This window comes from Carlito syrichta, unplaced genomic scaffold (genome assembly GCF_000164805.1).
Source record: "Carlito syrichta isolate Samal-C Ts95f unplaced genomic scaffold, Tarsius_syrichta-2.0.1 Scaffold305719, whole genome shotgun sequence".
In the NCBI taxonomy this organism is placed as follows: Eukaryota; Metazoa; Chordata; class Mammalia; order Primates; family Tarsiidae; genus Carlito; species Carlito syrichta.
Genome location: NW_007249815.1, coordinates 1,187,479 through 1,208,428, shown reverse-complemented (window position 1 = coordinate 1,208,428; position 20,950 = coordinate 1,187,479). Strand labels below are relative to the sequence as shown.

The 20,950-nt window shown below is 37.8% G+C and overlaps 1 protein-coding gene across 1 annotated transcript in view; it reads left to right on the top strand.

Annotated features, from left to right (window-relative positions):
* GNAI1 (G protein subunit alpha i1) overlaps positions 1-20,950 on the top strand; it is an 89,335-nt gene that overhangs the window by 561 nt on the left and 67,824 nt on the right. Inside the window, exon 2 of the mRNA XM_008062476.2 lies at positions 113-352. Within this exon, the coding sequence (XP_008060667.1) occupies positions 235-352 (118 nt within the window). The 5' untranslated portion in view covers positions 113-234. The remainder of the gene's footprint in view (positions 1-112; positions 353-20,950) is intronic.

Here is a 20,950-nt window from a genome sequence, read left to right as displayed (position 1 = left end):
CGGGGCGGGGGGCGCTGAGCGGCGCCCGGAGCTGGGCTCGGCGGTGGGAAACAGGCGCCCGGCGCTGCGGGCTCCCGTGCGGACGGCGTTTCCCCGGACTCCGCTGGGGAAGCGGTGGGGGCGGCGTGGCCCACGTCGGGAGGTGTCGGAACGCCCGCCCGGGAGAGGAAGCGTTCACCTGTGCTCGCGGCTGCACGAGCGCGGAGGGAGCGGCGGGCTCTCGCTCCGGGCACCATGGGCTGCACGCTGAGCGCCGAGGACAAGGCGGCGGTGGAGCGGAGCAAGATGATCGACCGGAACCTCCGCGAGGATGGCGAGAAGGCGGCGCGCGAGGTCAAGCTGCTGCTGCTGGGTGAGGACCGGCGGGCGGGCGGCCCGGCTTCCCGGGGTCGGGGGGGCGCGGCGGCTGCTGCGCGGCCCTCCACGTTTTGGACCCCGGAGGGACCGTGCGGCAGCGGCCGAAGGCGCGTGGGGTGGCGCCCGGGCGGGCTTCCGAGCGAGAGCGTGGCGTGTGCGGTGCTGAGCCCAGGCGGGCCCTCCTCTCCCGGGCCGCCTTCCTCCCTCCACCCCGGCGGGTGGCAACTCCTCGCGGCGGGGCGGGCGCGTCCCTTCGTTCGGGGGGACCCGGCAGGGGGGCGAGGGGAGCTGAGGAGCGAGTACGCCCTTTTCTTTGAAGTTTAGCTCAGCCCTGGATAGATGAAGGGGGCATTGGCGACGAGGAAATAAAAGCGTCCCCACCCCCCGGAATCCCTTCGTATGGGGTGGTGTCCTTTGGCGCTGGGGTTCTTGGGGGACATCAGCGCTCCTTTTGTGGGCACTCTGTGGGCCGAGGGGTCTTCCCTGTTAACTTCCTATGGCGACTCCAGAAGTGTCAAGGGAGCACGGATGGCATTTATCCTGCGCGGGGACACGGGCTGCGCTGGAGGCTTCGTGTTTTCGTGGGGCATAGGAACCCCTCGCGTCGGGGCTGGGGTTGGGCGGGGGGTAGGCTTGCTGTAGTAGTAGGGAAGGCAGGCGCTCGAGTGGAGGAAACCTCTGTGACAAGAGCGACAGGGGCACGCGAGACAGCCGGGCTCGCTCTCGCCGCCGCGGGTCCTGGTGAATGAGATTGGCCAGGCACTCGCCAGGCTTGTTGTATCCGTGCTCAGGACTGGCCTTTTCGTGAAACGCAACGTGGAGGTCTCTTCCAGTTGTTTGAAGGGAAGCAGATAAAAAGCGTAACCCGAGGTTTTGACGGAGGAAAGCTTTAGGAAGATGCTCAGTGTTACGATTTTTACGAGTTCGGATCTCCTTTTGTTCGCGTGTTTTCCTCCCCCTCTCTGTAGGTATTTAGGTGTTAGGTAGATCAGAGATTGCCCCCAGAATCTTCATTTGCTCTTCCCGCGATTGCCTTTATTTTTGTAACAGTTATAATAAAAGAAATATCGCACAAACCTGTTTTCAATAAGCTTCTGTTTCATTGGCTTAATAACTGCAGAAAAAATGGTGAGCTTTTTTTTTCTCCATTACTAGTGGGCTTAGCTGCAAACTTGGCATGACTAAAAGTAATAATGATCTGAGTCATTTTGCAGGAAACTGTGCAATAACTTTGCATTTTAAAAACCTGGGTGGCTTTCTTCATCCTCCAGCCCCCAACATAAATCTTTCTCCATTAATACTATTCACCTTAATACTATTCGCCTTAAGGTTTTTCACATTAGTAAGACACATTGCATTTTGATGAGGTCTGTATTTTTAGCGTACTGAGCCCAGAAGAGACACAACCTGATAGGTGGCCATGTAGACACCACTCATCTTGTGAATTGAATGTGCTTGAGACATAAAAGGGGGATTAAAAAGTTCTTTTCCTGCAGTTTTTGCACTTTTTCTCTGATACATTATTTCAGTGCATTTCTGTGTGACTTAGTTGGAGCCAAACATCCACCATGTTTAAAGCAATTGAAAAACAAATCCTCTGGTGGTGGTGTTTATCCTTTAATTAGATGACTATTTGAGGGAGATGGACTAGAATACAGGTCCCAGGAGTAGACTTTTGCTTATATTCAGAAGATATTAGGGTTTCTTAACCTTAGCACAGTTGGCATTTTGGGCTGGATAATTCTTTGTTGTGCAGGCTATCTTGTGCATTGTAGAATGTTCAGCAACATCACTGGTCTCTACTAGTCAGGTGCTAGTATCCCCAGCCTCTGACCCTCGAAAATTCTCCGGACATTGCCAGACATCATCTGGAGCAAAACTTAACTGAAGTTGGGAACCATTTTTCTAAATTAATAGTAAATAGAGTTGAACGTGTAATATAGGACCAAAAGTTAAATCTCTGCAACCATCTCTAGTGAGTTATGAGAAAAGAGTTCTGATTTTCAGAGGAAATGGTGAAATTTTTGTTTCTGCATACCAGTAACATTAGAAAGGTTTGAGAATGGTTTTTAAAAATTCTTAGATAACTGAATTTCTTTGGCTGTCTTTCCTAGCTTCTGTTTTTTGCTTCTCCTATCTCTCTTTCCTCTGTGGAAATTCTGCTACAGTGCTGGCTTTCTTGTTGGCCCAGTACTCCTCCTCATCTGTCTTTCCCCCACTCTACTCTACCCTTTTGCCCAGAGTTCCAGCACCCTCGCTCCTATAAACAGAATGCTGTCTTACTTATTTCATAAATCTCAATTCTTGGAATGTTTGAAAACATTTTTTTCCCTAATTTGACTTTAGCAGTGAATTGTGACCTTTGGTTCCTTTTTGGATATTTAAAGCATATGTGTAAGCAACTCAGTGAAATCATTCCATCTAAAACATGGCAACAGAATCAACTAAAAATGTAAAACAGTTTCTAGGTAACCTATAACCAGTGTCACATCCATTTATATCAGGTCTTCTTCCTCTTTACTTATTTTATTTTCTATGTTAAAAAGTTTTTTTTTTAATTTAAGGCATAAAATCTTTAAAGTACATTTAAGACAGTATATTAAATATTTTATTGCATTTTTTTCTTAAGAGATGTTTTGTCTTTTGAAGTATCTGGGCTGAAAGATTCAGGTATGAGACTTGTACATTATTAGTAAGGATTTTAGTTTGGAGTCTACATGATTTAAATCAGAGGTATTTCACCATCCTGAGTCATCAGTTAGACCTTTAAATGAGAGAACCTAGTCTAATCATTGGCCATAAGGAAATTAGGTCAGAGTTTGGGTGGTTTAAGTCCTTTAGGCTTAGTTTTCAGCCTTTAATATTAGGATAATTACTCTGAATGGAGAATCTTACTTTAATGAAATAAGTAACAATGAAAGTTCTCTTATATATATATATAATTGTTGCAGGGAAAATGTCTTTTACTGTTATATCTTTGAGAATGTTTTAATTTATTATCCTTTTAAGGGCTGTATCAAATTAGGCTTAGGTGGTATTTTAGTAAGATTATACTACTGGTACTTACTAATTTTTTATTATATATTGAAGACATAAGGGGTTAGATTATATAAAACTAAAATTATCATGAACGAATTGTTCCTAAATTATTTTATTCCAAAGCTCAGCTATGTTTTCGTTTATTCTGCCTCACTACCCTTCCTTCCACTCCTTCCCCGCCTCCCGGCAAACACAAATCTATTCCCTTATCTCCTTTTCCAGCTTTGTTTAGATATTACAGCTTTGAGTGAAAGTGAGGTGAGAGACTGGCCTTCTGTTTGGTGGTTATTTTTCTATTGCTACCACAAACCATCTATTTGAGATGCTACATTATTAATCTTCTTCACTCCCTTTGAACTTGTCCTGTGACTTCCCTAGTTGAGAAATTCTGGCACTGCAGGACTCCTGATTTTGCATAGCTTTAGCTATCTTCTTAGAATTGAATCAGGATCTTACATGTCAACCATTACCTTGAATAGATGAACCTAGTGTTTCAACATGGTTTGTGTTCTTCTCTCTCACTGATCTACCTTGTATTATCAGCTACTTTACTAGAAGCCACAAGTTGCATAAAAGTATGTTTTGAAAATGCTGGCTTTTAGCCGGGCTCGGTGGCTCAGCCTATAATCCCGCGCCTTTGGGAGACTGAGGTGAGTGGATTGCCTGAGCCCGCGGGTTCAAGACCCACCTGGGCAGCGAGAGCTCATCTCTACAATAAATCAAAAAATCAGCCAGGCGTGGTAGTGTGCGCCTGTAGTTCCAGCTACATGGAAGGCTGAGGCGGAAGGGTCGCCAGAGCCCAAGCAGGTCAAGGCTGCGGTGGCCGGGAGCGGCCACTGCACTCCAGTCTGGGTGACAGAGTGAGACTCCAACTCGGAAAAAAAAAAAAAAAAAAAGAGAGAGAAAAAAAGAAAATGCTGGCTTTTTTGTATCTTCTGATTTTTTGATTCTCATTTTAATATTTCAAATACTTCCCTGCCTCCAGCATTCTAATTCCAATAGGCTTTCCTGTTTCTTGTCTTTCCTCTAGCCTGCTACTTCTACCATAGATGTCATCCTTGCTCAAAAACCTTTGTTTACTTCTCCATTTCCTGCAGAATAAAATCTGTCTTTTAAACTTAACTTCCCTCTATTCTTATACTCTTTTCCTCAGGGCACCCATCTCCTTCAAACAGAAACAGTTGGCATATGTTAAAGCATATTTGCACTTGGTTTCTACTGTTGTTTCGCCTTATGTCCTGCCTGTTTTCCTACTGCTGTGAGCCCTTGAGGGCAGAATCTTTGTAAGTTGTCTTTGTATTTCTAACAACTTTTCTACTTTGTCATGTGTGAAATGCATTCTTAATTTTGTAAAATTATTATCTTGCTGGAGTATAAACCTTGTAATCTGCCATTTTCAATATTGATGGGAGTAAATAACTACGTAATCAAACAATGTAAACAAAAAAGGAATACAGTATATGGTGACCAAAATAAATACATGCCATCTAAGATTAAATTGTCTGGTTTAAGTTCTTTTTATATATATTTATAAGAGCTTTTCACGGTCATTATATTGTTGGATAAATTACATAAAGTTCAAAAAATGACCATAGCTGTTCATTAGAGGAGGGTCAGCTATGTTGCAATTATGTTGTTATTCCTTTAACAAAATTTTTTGTAAAGGTAGATCTCTTCTTCTGATCTTTATTTTTGATCTTCTTTCATCATAAATAAAGAGTATGAGTTTTATTAAATTTATAAGTGATAGGAAATATAGTGCCTTTCTTGCAGAATTTAGTCGATGTTCTTTAAATCTGAAAAAGATTGCTGTAATTTTTTAAACAAAAATTGAGTATCCAATCACAGTCTTAATTTTTATTTTAATATACGTTTTTCACGACTGTGGAGAAATCAAGATACAAGAAATTCGTGTGGGAAGACCTGTATGTACTGGTTACATTTTTAGGTCACATATTTCTCTGTCACATGCTTTGGCATGCAGTTACCCAATGTGTGACTATGCAGAGTATGACATTGGTGAAGTTCAGATCCCAGATGGCATTTGAGCTCTATGAATTAAGGTTAGCTGTATCTAATCTTGTAGTACTTAGGATGCTTTCTGTCTTAACTTGTTAAATGCTAATTTAAAACAACAGAAATAGAGCAAAAATATAAAAATGATTATTATGCATAATTTATCATACAGTTCTGGAGGTCGTAAGTCCAAAAGGGGCTTCCACTGGGCTAAAGTCTGGATGTTGGCAGAGCTTCTCTTCTTCTGTAGAAGGGGAGAATCCATTCCCTTGCCTTTTTCATACCCAGTCTGGAGGCCACCTGTTTTCATTGGCTGATGGTGCGTTCTCCATCTTCAAAGTCAACTATAGCTGGTAGAGTCTTTCTCATGTGATTTCACTCTCCTGTCTATCTTTTTTTATCACTTATAAGGACCATTGTGATTCCATTGGGCCCATCTACATAAACCAGTTTAACTGTTCTGCCTTCAAGACCCTTAACTTAATCATATCTGCAGAGTACCTTTTGTCATGTAAGGTAATGTTCACAGTTTCCAGGGGACATGTGTTTTTTTGGAAGCTGTTATTGTCTGCCTACCATAGTCCACCCTCTGGCTCCCAAAGATTTGCATACATCTTGCATGCAAAATGCATTCACCCTACCCAACATCTCCAAATGCCTCAACCCAGAACAACAACTCAGATTCCAAAAGCTCATCCAAATCTTGTGATCTCACTCAGCAACGGGTGAGATTCTGGGTGTAATCCATTCTGGGAGAAAATTCCTTTCTATTTATGGACCTGTGAAACTAGAAAACAGGTTGTCTACTCCCAGAATTCTAATGGCGGGACAAGCATAGGTTTTCATATGGAAAGAGAAAAATGAGTCATTAGTATAGAGCACTTCCAAGATGCCGTTAGGAGTTTCAAGACCTGGGAATAGTCCTCTGTGACTCTGTGCTCTGCTTTTGGGCATTGGACTTCACCCTTGTAGTCATATTTCCTTTATAATGAAAGATAGCATGTTAGCCGCTGAGTAGTTTTGTCAGTCTGTTTCTTGCCTGTAGAATTATGGTGACCTGACAGCGTTGTTTTATTTTGTATTCTCTTAATTTATTTTCTTCCTCTCCCATTTTATTATAACCAGCAAAAAAGAAAACAGTTCTCACCTTCAACACTTTGCTTAGAAGTCTCATCTAAGTAGTCAAGTTCATAGCTTATGACATCTGCTTTCCACATAACTGCTGGACATAATTCAGCTAAGCTTTTTTTCTCTGTATTACAAGAATCCTCCTTTTTCTAGTTTCTAGTGTTATAACATGTTCCACTTTTCCATTAAATTCTTACAAGCAGCACATTTAAAGTTCATTTATCTATCAGTGGTATGTTCATGATAATTTCATTTTTTTAATTTGATTCATGTTTTCTCTACCATGTTCCTCACTTACATCTGAGAGACATTAATATCGTATTTCTACTAATGGTTTTGCCAAAACAAATCTATGCTTTTTATTTCATGTTCCTCAAAATTCTTTCAGCCTCTGCCCATTACCCAATTCTTAAAACGTTTCTGCAGTTTTAGGTATTTGTTATAGTAGCACTCACTTCCAGGTGTCTTCACTGATATATATTACTTTAGGGGACACATGATGACTGCAATTTTGTATTCTTTAGTCCTTCATAATTTATGTAACTACTATCATGGTGACACTTAAAAACACAAGTTTCTGGCACTTCGTATTGAATCTTGGGTGTTTTACTCAAGTCATAATGTGAAAGAATAAGACTTTTCTTCCTTTGCCTCCTTTTCATTGAAGTTTTTCCTGATCATCCAGTCTAAATTAGTCTTTCTTCTGCTCCCTTACGCGTTATACCATATTGAAATTATCTTGTGCATTAATTTTATTGCCTGATGCCTCTATCGAGTTGGCCTCATCAGAGCGTGAATCTTGTCAGACTTGTTCATTACCTGATGGAATGGTGCATAGTAACTTTTTCGTAAATGTTGGTTACATGAATGGATAAGTTACTGACATTAGTTTTGACTGATACTCCTTTAAAGGGAAAAATTGATAGACTTTTCTTGTGCCTCGGGTAATTTGAATGAATCTTGGCCCAATTTATTCCCATTTATCTTTTTTATATTTTGCTGGTTTAGAGTAACTAAAATCTTCTGTGATTTCTAAGGCAATTCTAACATTTAAATTAATTTGTGGAACCAAATTCTTGTTGCATGATCACAAAAATATTGGGACTATTGGTAAATTAAGTGGTAGAGTGAAATGTGATTTTCCTATTTGTATATTTTAGATACTTTGTTTTTAAAATTATTGTTGTATTGCTACTTCGCATGTTATTTTACTGTTTTCTTAAAATGTATACAGTAATACTACAAGGCAATTAATATATTCTCGAAACTACATATTTCACACAGGATGATGTGATTCTGAGTAGTTTGACCTTCTGGAGCCAGCAGGGTTCTTAGAGGCTTACTACCAGCTGGTTCTTTATATGTTGCCTGTCCTGATGTAATGAGAATTATTACTGATGACTTTTGTAAAAAAAAAAAAAAAAAAAAGTGTTCTGTGCTTTTGGTGTCAAGTTATGCTTCAGTTTTACCAAGAACCTAAGATAATTAGGAAAAAAAATGTATTTTAAATATTCCTCATAATGGCAAATGGGGAAGAAAAAGAAGAGTAATAGATGCTAGGTAGGGGAAGTGAGCATCAGTATTGGCGGCTTCATTGTTGAACTTGGAGGTAGAGGTAGCATGCTTCTCAGAAATTACTGAGAAGCATGCGGTTATAAAGCAAGTGCTTATAAATCTGTCAATTTCTTTCATGTATTTCTGGGATTACTATTTAATTCTAATTGGCAGTAAGCTTTGTGTTATATAGAAACTTACAATTTACAAGAAACTTTGCTATCTTTGAGTTTAGTTTTCTTACATTCTCCATGTATACGAAATTTTATCCCTCCAAGGTTTATTTAGCTCTGTAGGAGACTCTCAGATAGGAAAAGTCAGTTGACCTAGAACTCTGGGGGCAAAATGTTTCCTATGAGACCTTGGGCACATTATCTAAATTCTTTAAGCTTTAGTTTAGTTTTCTTTTTTTCTATAAATGCCAGTTAACAAATATATCTACCTCATAGGGCTAGGGACAAAGTAAGCTAATGCATCTGAAGTACTTAGAATAGTACCTGGTGCATAAGTTCTTAATAAGTGTAAGCTGTTATTATAAATACCTTAGAGACTCTGTGGGATCAGATGCCCCATGCAGTTTCATCCATTTATGGTCATACACATTAAGTCCTTGCTGACTTAGCAAGGGTATATGACCTCAAGAAGTATAAAATCAACTTAAAATACTAGTTTCTGAACCCACCATACCTTCTTTGTGGCACTTGGATTTCTGTTAACAGTCTCCTCCCTGGGTCTAGACTGGGTAAATATCTGTGCTACATTAAGGATTCTATGGAGAATGAATTTTAAGTAATTGGAAGGCTTTTTACATGATTTAAAAGTAATTTTCTTTTCATTTTGTTATGGATTTCTGTAATGAATGGGATAATTTCTTGGAGACTTTTATTTTTCTCAAAAATAAAGTGGTTAGTGTAAATTATGGAACATTACTTGAGTTGATTCAAAAGGTTGTGTTGTTTCTCAGAGGAGTTTATGACTACTTTCCACAAAGTTTAAAATTTTTCTGGGGCTGGGCTAGCTGGCTCATGCTTGTCATCTCAGCACTTTGGGAGACCAAAATGGGAGGATCAGTTGAGCCAAGGAGTTTGAGACTAGCTTAGGCAACATAGCAAGACCTCATCTCTACAAAAAATTTAAAAATTAGCGGGGCATGGCAGCACATGCCCGTAGTTCCAGCTTTTTGGGAGCTGATGCTGGAGAGTCATCTGAGCCCAGGAAGTCGAGGTTTAAGTGAGCCGTGATCATATATTGCACTCTAGCCTGGGCAACAGAGTGAGACTCCAACTCAAAAAAATAGATTAATAAAAAATAACATCTTTCTGAAACTCTCTGCACTACTGACTCAAATATAACTACAGGATTGCCATGAATTTACCTTTAGGAGACGCATTTTTTGAAAAGTGCCAGTAACCTTGATATAGAAACAATGAAGCATTGAATCAGTGATAGTATTAGTGCATTTTATTAAATTGTAATAGGAGTTCCTTAAGTCTTTGCCTTGAATTGTCTAGAACTCCTCCTGTTTACTTTGCCTTTCTAAGGTGTAGTCCAGAATTTTTTCTAATAATTAATCTAATCTATATTATATATTTTTCTTGTTTGGGCACATTCGTCTTATTTGGCAGCTTGTTCTTAAGGCTTACTAATTTGTTCTTCATGGTATTTAAGAGATATGCAGCTTGTAAGTAAACTTGTAGTTAAGATTAATATAATATACAAGGAGTTAGAAGAAAACTTCCTTCCTATATGAGTTAATGGTTCCGAAGTTAATCTAATTTCAAGAATTATATTTATTTCTGTACTATTTAAAGTTGGCCCATATATGGTAGCTTATTTAAGTTTTCACAAACTGAGCCCATCAATGTGATCAGCAATCAGATCAAGAAATATTTGCAAGGGTTTTGTTATTGTAGAAATTAATACTGGTCAGTAAAGCTGCTGGAACCACTGAGATGGTGCTTTCCTGATTCAGGACCAGCACTCTGCATCTGCCCCTGCTCATTCATCCTTTCTTGCTTCCAGCAACTTGTTCTATTCACCCAATTCTCTCTAGCATCTTCACACTGCTTTAAAGACTCCTCTGTCTTGGTTTCAAGTCATGCCTAGCATTAAAAGTAATAAAATCTGGGCAGGGCTGGTGACTTGCACCTATAATCCTAGCACTTTGAGAGGCTGAGACAAAAAGGATTGCTTGAGCCTAGGAGTTCGAGACTGGCCTAGGGAACATAGTGAGACCTCATCTCTACAAAAAAAAAAACAGAAAACAAAAAACAAAAAAGAAGCAAGGTATGGTGGTACACCTGTATTCCCAGCTGCCTGGAAAGCTGAGGTGGAAGAATCGTCTGAACTCCAGGGGTCGAGACTGTGGTGAGCCATGATCATGCCACTGCATTCCAGCCTGGACGACAGAGTGACTCCAATTCAGAAAGAAAAAAAAAAAAGTCATAAAATCTAAGTGAAACTATTCATACACCCCTTACATAGTTTTTAACCTCTTATTTTTGTCATTTAAACTTTCCAGACTATTAGGCAGCATCTGTTTTTACTTTTTCACTTTCTAGTCATTCTTTAAATTACTTTTTACATTAAATTATAGACTTTTTCATTAATATGGAAGTACTGAGAAATAGACACGTAACCACATCTGTCTATATAGTTTTTAAAGAGGTAGTGTCTTGTGTCTGTTCTTTTCTTCTGGAGTTCCTTCTATATGTGAGTTGGGCTTTTCATTCTAACTTCCATTTAATCTCTTTCTGGTTTTTATCTCTTCATTGTTTTGTGCTACTTAGGTATTTTGTAGGCTTATTTTGTTGAGTATGTAATAACCTAATCTGCCTCTTGACATATTGAGTTTTTAATTTTAATAGTGACATTTTATTTCTGGAAACTATTTCTAATTTTTCTTTTAAAAATGTTTCTTCAACATAAAGTGTACCTGATCCTAAACCAGGGGAAGTGAGGATTAGCTGGAGGCCCAAACTTCACCTGCACAATCATTACTTATGTACCTAATCCTGACTTGTACCCCACATCTTTATAATAAAATAAAGTAAAAATCACACACACACACACACACACACACACACACACACACAATGTTTCTTATCCTACTTCAAAGTCACTTTCATTATACCATACCTATTTCATAGTCTGTAAAAAATATATTATTTGAAGTTCTTGAGGTTCATCTATTTGTGGTGTCTTGACTGTATCTCATGGTAGATTGTTTCCTCCTGTACTTTTTAACTGCAAGCATTTATTAAGTGGTGAATTTTTCTGTGTGAATCCAGTACGCCCTGAGTTGGCTGCAGTTCTCATTATTCTTGTGATGCTGTAGCCCTCCCAGTCTGTTTTTCCCAGGCAGCCTTTGCTGCAGAGTCAGGCCATGGTAGTCAATCTTTTAGCTATTTCAATGCTCTGCTTTCCCTTGTCATCTCAAGCATGAGGAAGATTGCGTTTCATTCATTCCACAGCGGTGCTACGGTGGGGAGAGATGAGCTCAAGCATTCCTTCTGCTTAGGGCACTTCTCCACCCACTGCTTGGATGTATGGCTGCCTAGGAGACTTTCTTATCCTAAGTAGGCCCCTCTGCTTTTAGCAATCTCTTCATCTTCTGTGAAAAAATGACCTTTGGAACTGTGGCCCATACAGGAGTTGAATATAGAGATCTGCCTCTCTTTTCTCTCTTCCACAATTGCTACTGTCTTTTTGCTCCTACCTTGTAGGCTTTGCCATGGAATACCTGGGAAAGTTAGCCTCATGTACTCCTTCACTTCTGTCTGGGTGACACCCTTGTCTGCCTCTTCTCCCATTATTTGTGTAGATGCAAAAGAGAAAAAAAGCACGTTCATAATTTTACTTATTCATTTTTAAAAATAATTTTCAAAATACTTCTCATATGACATTTTCTATTGTTTTGCTCTGAAGTTAAGGGTTGGTTTGTTTGTTTGTTTTTATTTTCACAATTGTTCCTATTGTATGTCCTTGCTGTACCACATGTGCTGACTATATTTTTCTGGAGCTGTTCTCCTTAAACCTAATATGTTTAGAAATTATTTGAAATCTTTTAAAATGCAGATTCTCATCCAGTAGGTCTGGGGTGGGGCTTGAGATTCTGCATTTCTCACAAGTTCCCAGGGGATGCCTATATTGCTGATCCACAGTCCAGTTCATACTTTGAGAAGAAAGGTCCTAGGGGAGGCTATTTTTCTGACTCTTTTCCATTTATCCATTTCATAAGCATGTTCAGATCTTATCAAGTCTTTGCCACATTTATAAAACTTCCTATTGCTTTTTCAGTAAAGTGTTAAAAACAGTGCCTTGCATGAAGTAAGCCCTCATTATGTTTTATATATTCACATGTATCTACATACACATATGAAATGCCTATCACATTTACTGTTGTTCTATAGTTAAACTTGTAATGTTAATCTAGAGCCTTGTTTTAGTAGTACATTTTGAGAAAAACCATTTGGTGTTATCTTTCATGGAAACATGTACTTCCTGAGGAGTGACCAAAATCTATAATTAGTGATAATGAATCTTCTGTGTCTTTGGCAAGAATCTTTAAAGTGGATTTCTTCTTTTGATGATATGATTATTTGGGTCAGGTTAAAAGTGTCCCTATAATAATGTTTTTCTGACTGTTTTAATCTGGCAGTGTTTGTGATGAAATTCCTTTGTCAGAAGTAAAATAAAAGATGATTGCTGTTGTGGACTGAATGTTTGTGTTCTCCAAAATTCATTTGTTGAAATCCTAATCCCTGGTGTGATCATATTTGTAGATGGGGATTTGGGGAGATATTTAGGGTTAGATTGGGTCATGAGGGTTTGGCCTTCTTGATGGAATTGTGTCCTTATTTAAGAAAAAAAAAAAGTGGCACAGGAGCTTTCTGCATACATTTACCAAGGCACCCTGATCAGATTTCCAGCCTCCAGAACTGTGAGAAATAAATGTTAGTTTAAGCCACCAAGTTACAGTATTCTTTTATAGCAGCCCTAACCGACTGAGACAGTTGCAAACTCTGATAAGGCTTGTACTTTAAGCAGTGTACTTAAAGGAAATGATCATTCTATTTTTGTATAACTTTAGTTCTCCTAATATATAGGTACATATAACATAATTTTTATTGTTTTTACAAGGGAATTCTGATCTCAGAACTTCCCCTCACATTAATATTTAGTGATAAGTAATTAGAAAATGAGAAATATGTTGTGATTAAAAATAGCATGTGTTCTGTAGCTTCTGATTTCATCATATCATTTGCTGGTTGGGCTTTGTTGAGGTTAGTTATGACATATGGTTCTTATGAAATGTGTAAATTCATTCAACAAATCTTTGTAGAACACCACCTCTGAGTCCTGCATTTTCTAGATATCTGCAGATTGAATAATCTTTGGGAAGGTGATATAGTAAAGTAGAGAAAACATTCTTTAAACATTTTACCATTAGGTGAAGCAATATGGTCATTTTGGGCTGTCTAGTTATAAGTTTAAATACAAAAATGGGTGTGGATTATTTCCCTCTTTTGTCTTAGTATGCTTTTTTAGTAAATCATCTTACTTTGTTTTGGGTGATTGCACTTTATAGGTTAGGTTTAATTTTATTAGTTTTTGCCAAAAATTATTCCAAAGCTTTCAGGCCTAAAACTAATGGACTTCATGGTAATTTATATGTGCACATTGTGATGCTTGTAATTTTAGAACTAATTTCCTGAAATGTCATTAACCAACAAATGTAGTCTATTGTAAACTTAACAATCACATCTGAATAATTTAAGCTCTAATTTTAAACATAAGTAGTATGAAAAGTAATTCTAAAAAGTATAAAACTCTTAATGAGATCTTAATAGTAACTCCCTTTGGAGAATCAGGAGTAATGCTTTATAATTTGTAGAGTTGTGTAGATTTTAAATTGTATTGGGGTATATGTGGATACTTGTGTCCAAGAGTGAGCAAATACTGTTTTGAAGTTAAAAAGCAAAACCAAAAATCTTAGAAAATTGAAGCATTTGAATGCATCTGTCAGATAAGCAGCTTAATTGCTTCTAAATATAAGTTTTAAAATGCTGAAGAATTTCTCAAATGGGTTTTTATGCACAGGGAAATAAGTTGAATTGAATTGTAATATCTTAGAATTATGTAGTTGTATTCTAGAAATGATTTAACATAAAGGCCTATCTGTATTTCTGAAAATTAGAATTAGGTATTTAGATATATGATAGTTTTATTAAATATTATGTGAATAAGTTTACAACCAATTTAGCTGGCCTATTAGATAGAACTATTGAAGTAAAAATATAGAGGTATAACTTACATGTAATATATTCTCATATACATAATCTGTAATTGAAAAAGCATAGTGAATATACCATAATCTACATCTTGGCATTTTCAGAGTTTAGCTATTTAAATTTCTAAAACTTGATATGTGAGTACCTTATATGGAAGCATTCAGCAAGAGCACTTCTATTAGTATAGTTGTCCTCTGATTACATTTCTACTACTAGTAATGAATTATATGAAATAGATCCAAGATTGCCTCATGCTGTAATGTAATCTACTGTTGTTATTTCAATATAGAGACTTTACAACTTTCTTGGGCATAAAATATTTACAAACCATTTTTCTTCATTTTCTGGCTATCTCTGTTTCTCTAATTTTATATTTAATGTTTATATATCATCCTCTTATAATAAATTCTCTTATAATATATTGGCATCTGTGTTGGTAGATATGGTAAATATATGGCATGATGTGTGAAGAACACTTGTGAATTTAGGTAGGGCTTTTTACATGCTAGGAAGAGAGACTCCTCAAACTAGTTCTAGCAAAGGGGGTGTTACTATACAGAAGACTCAGAAGAAATCCAGGGCTGAGACCGTTTCAAGCTGCTTGACCAGGCACCAGCACTGGTGCTCTTGACTCTGGTGCTGCATGGCCCTGCCTTGATTATTTCCATTCAGCCTTCTGGTTCGCTCAGTTTATGACCACTAAGTTCAGTTCACACTATTCACTGCCTCAAATTCTTAGTTTCCCCCAAGCCCCCAAACATAAATCTGATCTACCCATCTCTGCTTTTTTTCCTCAGGGTGTATGGAGTCCTAGACATTGGCAGGTTAAGACTGGGTACTCCTCTCTGGTCTAGGCAGTTGTGGTTGAGGGTTGCAGTTCAGTGTCAACTGTGCCCACTTCTCAGCAAAGCCAAAGAAGGAAAGGGCTGTCAACTGATAAAGAAACAAAGCTATGCTACTACTTCCCAATCCTTCATATGTCCAGTATCAGAAAATGGTGTTTTTATTGTCTTTTAAAAAACAAATAAAAAGCTTTTTATTAAGCTCTTCTGTCTACGATGACATATCTGTTAATTGTATCTCACATTTTGGAGTGTTCAGTCTTGATACTGATGTGGGATATTACTAACTAATATCTCAATGTAATATGAATATCCTGAGTTATATGCAGCACCAGTATATTATTATAGGAAGAAAACATAGGTGTTGCTCCCTTGTTCTAGTATTATTTTTAAATGCAGCTTTTCTAATTAAATATTAAATATTATGTGTATACTGTGAACATTTAGGGAAAAAAAAGCTTCTGAGAGAGTTTCTTTTCTCTGTGTATTTTGAATGGTTGATGTCATACTATATATGCAGATGAGCCCTTTTTTTGTTACTAACCATTAAACATTTTCTGCAAATTCTAAGTTTAGTGGCTACGTAATAATCCATTTTATAGACTTGCCATAATTTACTTAATCACATTAAAGTTGAACACTGAGGTCTTGCAGTTTTACAATCATGTATTATGCTGTGATGATCATATTTTATGCATATATCTATTGCCTGTATTACTGATTACTCCCTTAATTACTGGGTTAAAAATTGTAAGTTGTTTTTAGGCTTATGATGTGTATAGGTAAATTGCTTTTCCCAAATGTTCCAGTTTCTGTCCCTATAGGAGATATGTGAGACTGCTGTGTCTCACCTCACATTCATCAGCATGAAGTGTTCTTGTAATTATCTGTACTAAGTTGATGGGTAGAAATGACTTCACATTATTACTTTAATCTGCAATTTTGGATTTGCTGAGGAGTAGTTGAAGGACTTTATTTTCTAAAGAAGTTCATGTAGTCCATTTTGAGATTCACTCAAACCTGTCCTGTAATACTTTGGATATTTATCTTTTACTCTACTTATATGCCTTGATTTTGTTATACTTTGACGTCGATAGCTTGTTTTATTTTTATGTTAAATACATTTTAGAATTGTTTAAATGGATAGCACATATAACTCTGCCTTGAGTGGTTTTAACGAGGCATTTTTAAAGTCACTTAATTTCATAAGCCTTGAGTTTGTATAACCTAAGAGCTTTTTCATCAGACATAGAGGATGATTTTTTAAATAAGAAAAAATGCAAACTACATTCTACAAGATTGATTAATTCATATTGACATTGAAGATGTACATACCACAAACAAAGTAGGGCAAACATATAACATGCCTCACCTATTATGGAAGTGCAAATTAAAATGAGATGCCATGTTACACTCATCAGAACCAGACAGTACTAAATGTTGACTTGGAAAACTTTAATATACTGTTGGTGGGGGTGTCAGTTGGTAAAACCATTTTTGGTAAAGCTGTACCAGTACTTAATAAAGATACACATACTTTTGGGCCCAATAACCTCCCTCACTCCTAGGTAGAAGACCCCAGAGAAAGTATTGTATTGTACATGTATCAAGAAAAATATTTACTGCAACATTGTTGGTAATAGCAAAATTTGGAAATAACTAAATTATTCATCTTCAGGATAAATGAATACATGACCAGAATTGAGAAAATAAATGCAGGTATCTACTGAAAATGAACTATTATGTTAGAACTGTACAAACAAAATACAGATAAAGTGAATTATGATGACTCTCAATAACAGCAAGTTAAATATACAGTTTGTAAAATGATATACTCTGTGACATATTTATATAAAGTTAAAAAATCCTCAGAACTATACTGTGTGCTTATCAGTACAAACATATATAGGAGCAATGTAAAGAAATGCAGGGAGAGGATAAACATCAAATTAAGAGTGCTGAGTACCTCTGAGGAGGGAGAGAGGTAAGGGGATCAAAAAAGGACATCTGGGGTTGTGATGTTTTAATTCTTAAGCCGGATGTTGACCCCACAGATGTTTATTATTTTATTTCCTAGATATTTTTGTATGATTGAAATATTTCATAAATAAATAAAAATTTTGTTATTGTAGGCTAATTCATATCAATTTTGGTATCTTTTCATGTGCTTTCACATCTGGCTATTTCTTAAGTCCTGTTTACTCTTCATTTGCATTGCCTTATTCATCAACCTCTTTTTTCCAGTATCAACATAAATTAGTCTGTTGTATTATCCTCCTACCTGGTCTTCCTGCCTACACACGTTGGCCCTTCAGTCTGTATCTGTTCTCCAGAATGATGGCTCTGATCTTATTAGTAACTACTCAGGAGTCTTCAGTAGTTCTGGTTTGTCACAGAGTATTGCTCTGTTTATTAGCATGATATTCAAGAGCCTCTGGTTGACTTTCACCCTGCATTTCCATGTTTCCCATGGCTATCCATTGCCACTCCCTGAGCTTGTTCCTTGCTTTCTTATCTTGATATCCTTTGTTAGTTGTTCCTCTTTCTAGGAATGTCCTTTGCCCTTACCTGTTTCTAGTTCTGCCTATGTGTGTTCATGAGCAGTGTTTGGGACAGTTTTTCTCAAAATTGAATACTGTCTGAATCTCTAATAAAATAATTCTTACGAATTTCTATTGATTTAAATATATTGCAATGTCACATAAATATGTACCATTATGAAAACATATAATTAGATATAAAAATCATGTTTCTCACTCCTATAACCACAAATTCAAAAAATTACACATAAATTTGCAAACTAATACATTTCTCATTAACAATTACTTGTTCTGTGCTGGTTGTGATGTCAGTCAGGAATATCTGCTTTTGCATTTGGGCATGCCTGCCACCAAATGCCACAAGATGTCTCAATTGTTTCTCCCCTTTCTGACACTAAATAATTCTCATTCCTGGGGAGCTCCCACCTCCAATGAAAGAAATGCTTCAGTGAGGCAACATCTGTGGGATCATGAATTATAAGGCTAGTAGTGTTCTCACCAAGTACCTGCTTTTATACATGAAAAAATATGTCTGGATCTAATTTCAAACTGCCCACGTGCAGATAGTCATTGAATAAGTATTAAATTTTTCCTATCTGCCCTGTGTTTTGTCAAGGGTTGCGTTGATCCAAATATACATCAAACATGGATCCTACTCACAAGGAGTTTAGTGGAAAAATAAAACAAAACAAAATTGTGTTTATGAGAGGGATAAATACTAGTGTGTGGAATTTGAACTTGTATAGGGATTTGACTGAATTTCTGTTTCTTTTTTTTTTTTTTTGAGTTGGAGTCTCACTCCGTCGCCCAGACTGGAGTGCAGTGGCCACTCCCGGCCACCGCAGCCTCGACCTGCTGGGCTCCAGTGATCCTTCCATTCAGCCTTCCAAGTAGCTGGAACTACAGGCGCGTGCTACTACACCCAGCTAATTTTTTGATTTATTGTAGAGATGAGGTCTCAACAAGTTGCCCTAGGAAGTCTCGAACCCACGGGCTCAGGCAATCCACTCACCTCAGCCTCCCAAGGCACGTGATTACAGGCTGAGCCACCGAGCCTGGCTTGACTGAATTTCAGGTTCAGAATTGTTAACTACATAGCCTGTCAGCTATTAAAGGACACAAACAAGAATATGAAGTTGATGTATTTTGAGTTTATTTCTCTACTTTAATATTTACATTTTCCTTTTATTGCCTCTTCTCATTTATTTTTTTGTACTCTATTTTCTTCAGTTTTCTAGGACTAAGGTTGATAGTTCAATCTCATATTACAAAGCAAGGAGTTGAGATTTTGGCAGGTAAGTAATTTGCCCAGGAACATACTACTAGTAAGTGGCCAGGCTGGTTATTGTCTTTCTTCTTGTCCGATTTCCAGGTATTAGCCATCTTGATATACTGCCTCTTCGTCCTTTCTTAGGCTTCTATCCTTATATTATTTCATGTGGACATTTGCAATTATGACATTAAACAGTTGTTTTTCCCCACTAGGGAGATAAAGCCTGATCAAGAGTAGAAACTAAGTAAATATTTGTTGAATAAATTAATTAACAATTATATCTTTTGTTGAAAGAATTAGTAACAACAACGCCAGTATCAACTGATATTTCTAATCAAATCTTTTAATCAGATTTTTATTTAAAGGGGAGACTAAATCATAAATATACATTAACATGGTGGCAGTGTTTTGTCTTAAAATACAAGTTAAAGAAACCAATTTAAGGATATAATCCGGGGCTAGTATAGGTTGAGTCTCATCTGTTACATTTTCAGTATCTAGGGCTGGAACATTGTAAATGGAAAGTGAAATTTATTTTTAAAAAACCTGAGGCGATAAAGTATCCTGAATCTTTGACGATAGTTAATTATACTTAATACACTGTATTTACCGAAGAAAGAATGTAGACTTGTATTTTAGAAAGATTTTTTTTAACATCAGTGGCTCTCATCAACCAAGATAACTAAAATATTTAACTTGTGGGAATATCCCACAATGTAAAACTATCCCTATCATTGTCAAGCCAGCCCCTGCATGGTGGTGATGGAGATTCCATGAGGGCAGATTAAATTAATCAAGCTTTTTCATGTCCAAGAAGGATCAAAGTATTCTCTTTTTTTTTGAGTTGGGATCTCACTCTGTTACTCAAACTGGAGTGCAGTGGCACGATCATGGCTCACTGCAGCCTCAGCTTCCTGGGATAGGTGATCCTTCCTCCTCAGCCTACAGAGTAGCTGGGACTATTTGGTGTGTACCACCACACCTGACTAATTTTTCTTTTCTTTTTTTTTTTTTTAGTTGGAGTCTCACTCTGTTGTACAGGCTGGAGTGTTGGGGGACACTCATGGCCACTCCAGTGTCAACCTGCTAGGCTCCGGTGATCCTTCCGCCTCAGCCTTCCAAGTAGCGGGAACTACAGGCGTGTCCTAACACGCCTGGCTAGTTTTTGATTTATTGTAGAGATGAGATCTCGCCAAGTTGCCTGGGTTGGTCTCGAACCTGAGGGCTCAGGCTATCCACATGCCTCAGCCTCCCAAGGTGCTGGGATTACAGGCTGAGCCACCAAGTCCAGCTAACTAATTTATTTTATTTTGAGAGATGAGGTTTTGCTATGTTGCCCAGGCTGGTCTTGAACTTCTGGGTACAAGCAATCCTCTTGCCTCAGCCTCCCAAAGTGCTATGATTATGGGTGTAAGCCACTCCTCCCAGCAAAATATTCATTTTAACTTTGTATTTATTTTTTGCTATAGCCATAAAATAGTTTTACATCTCTGGTTTAAAATTTTGGTTATAAAATGTGTATTTTAAGAATTGGTAAACTGTAGTTAATGCTTATATTTTTCTCTTTCTTTTCTTTCATTCTCTCTCTTTTTTTCAAGTTGGGGTCTTCCTCTATCACCCAGGTTGGAGTGCAAGTGACAGAGGCATCTTGCAGGAGCACAGTGCCAGAGTCATGACTCACTGCAGCCTTGACATCCTGGGCTCAGGTTATCCTTTCCCATCAGCCTCTCGAATAGCTGATACTACAGATGTATGCCACCAATTTTTTAGTTTTTTTTGTAGAGACTAGGTCATGCTATGTTGCCCAGGCTAGTCTTATACTCCTGGGCTCAAACAGTCCTTTTACTTTGGCCTCCCAAAGTGCTGGGATTACAGGTGTGAGCCGCCACGTCTGGCTTGCTTATATTT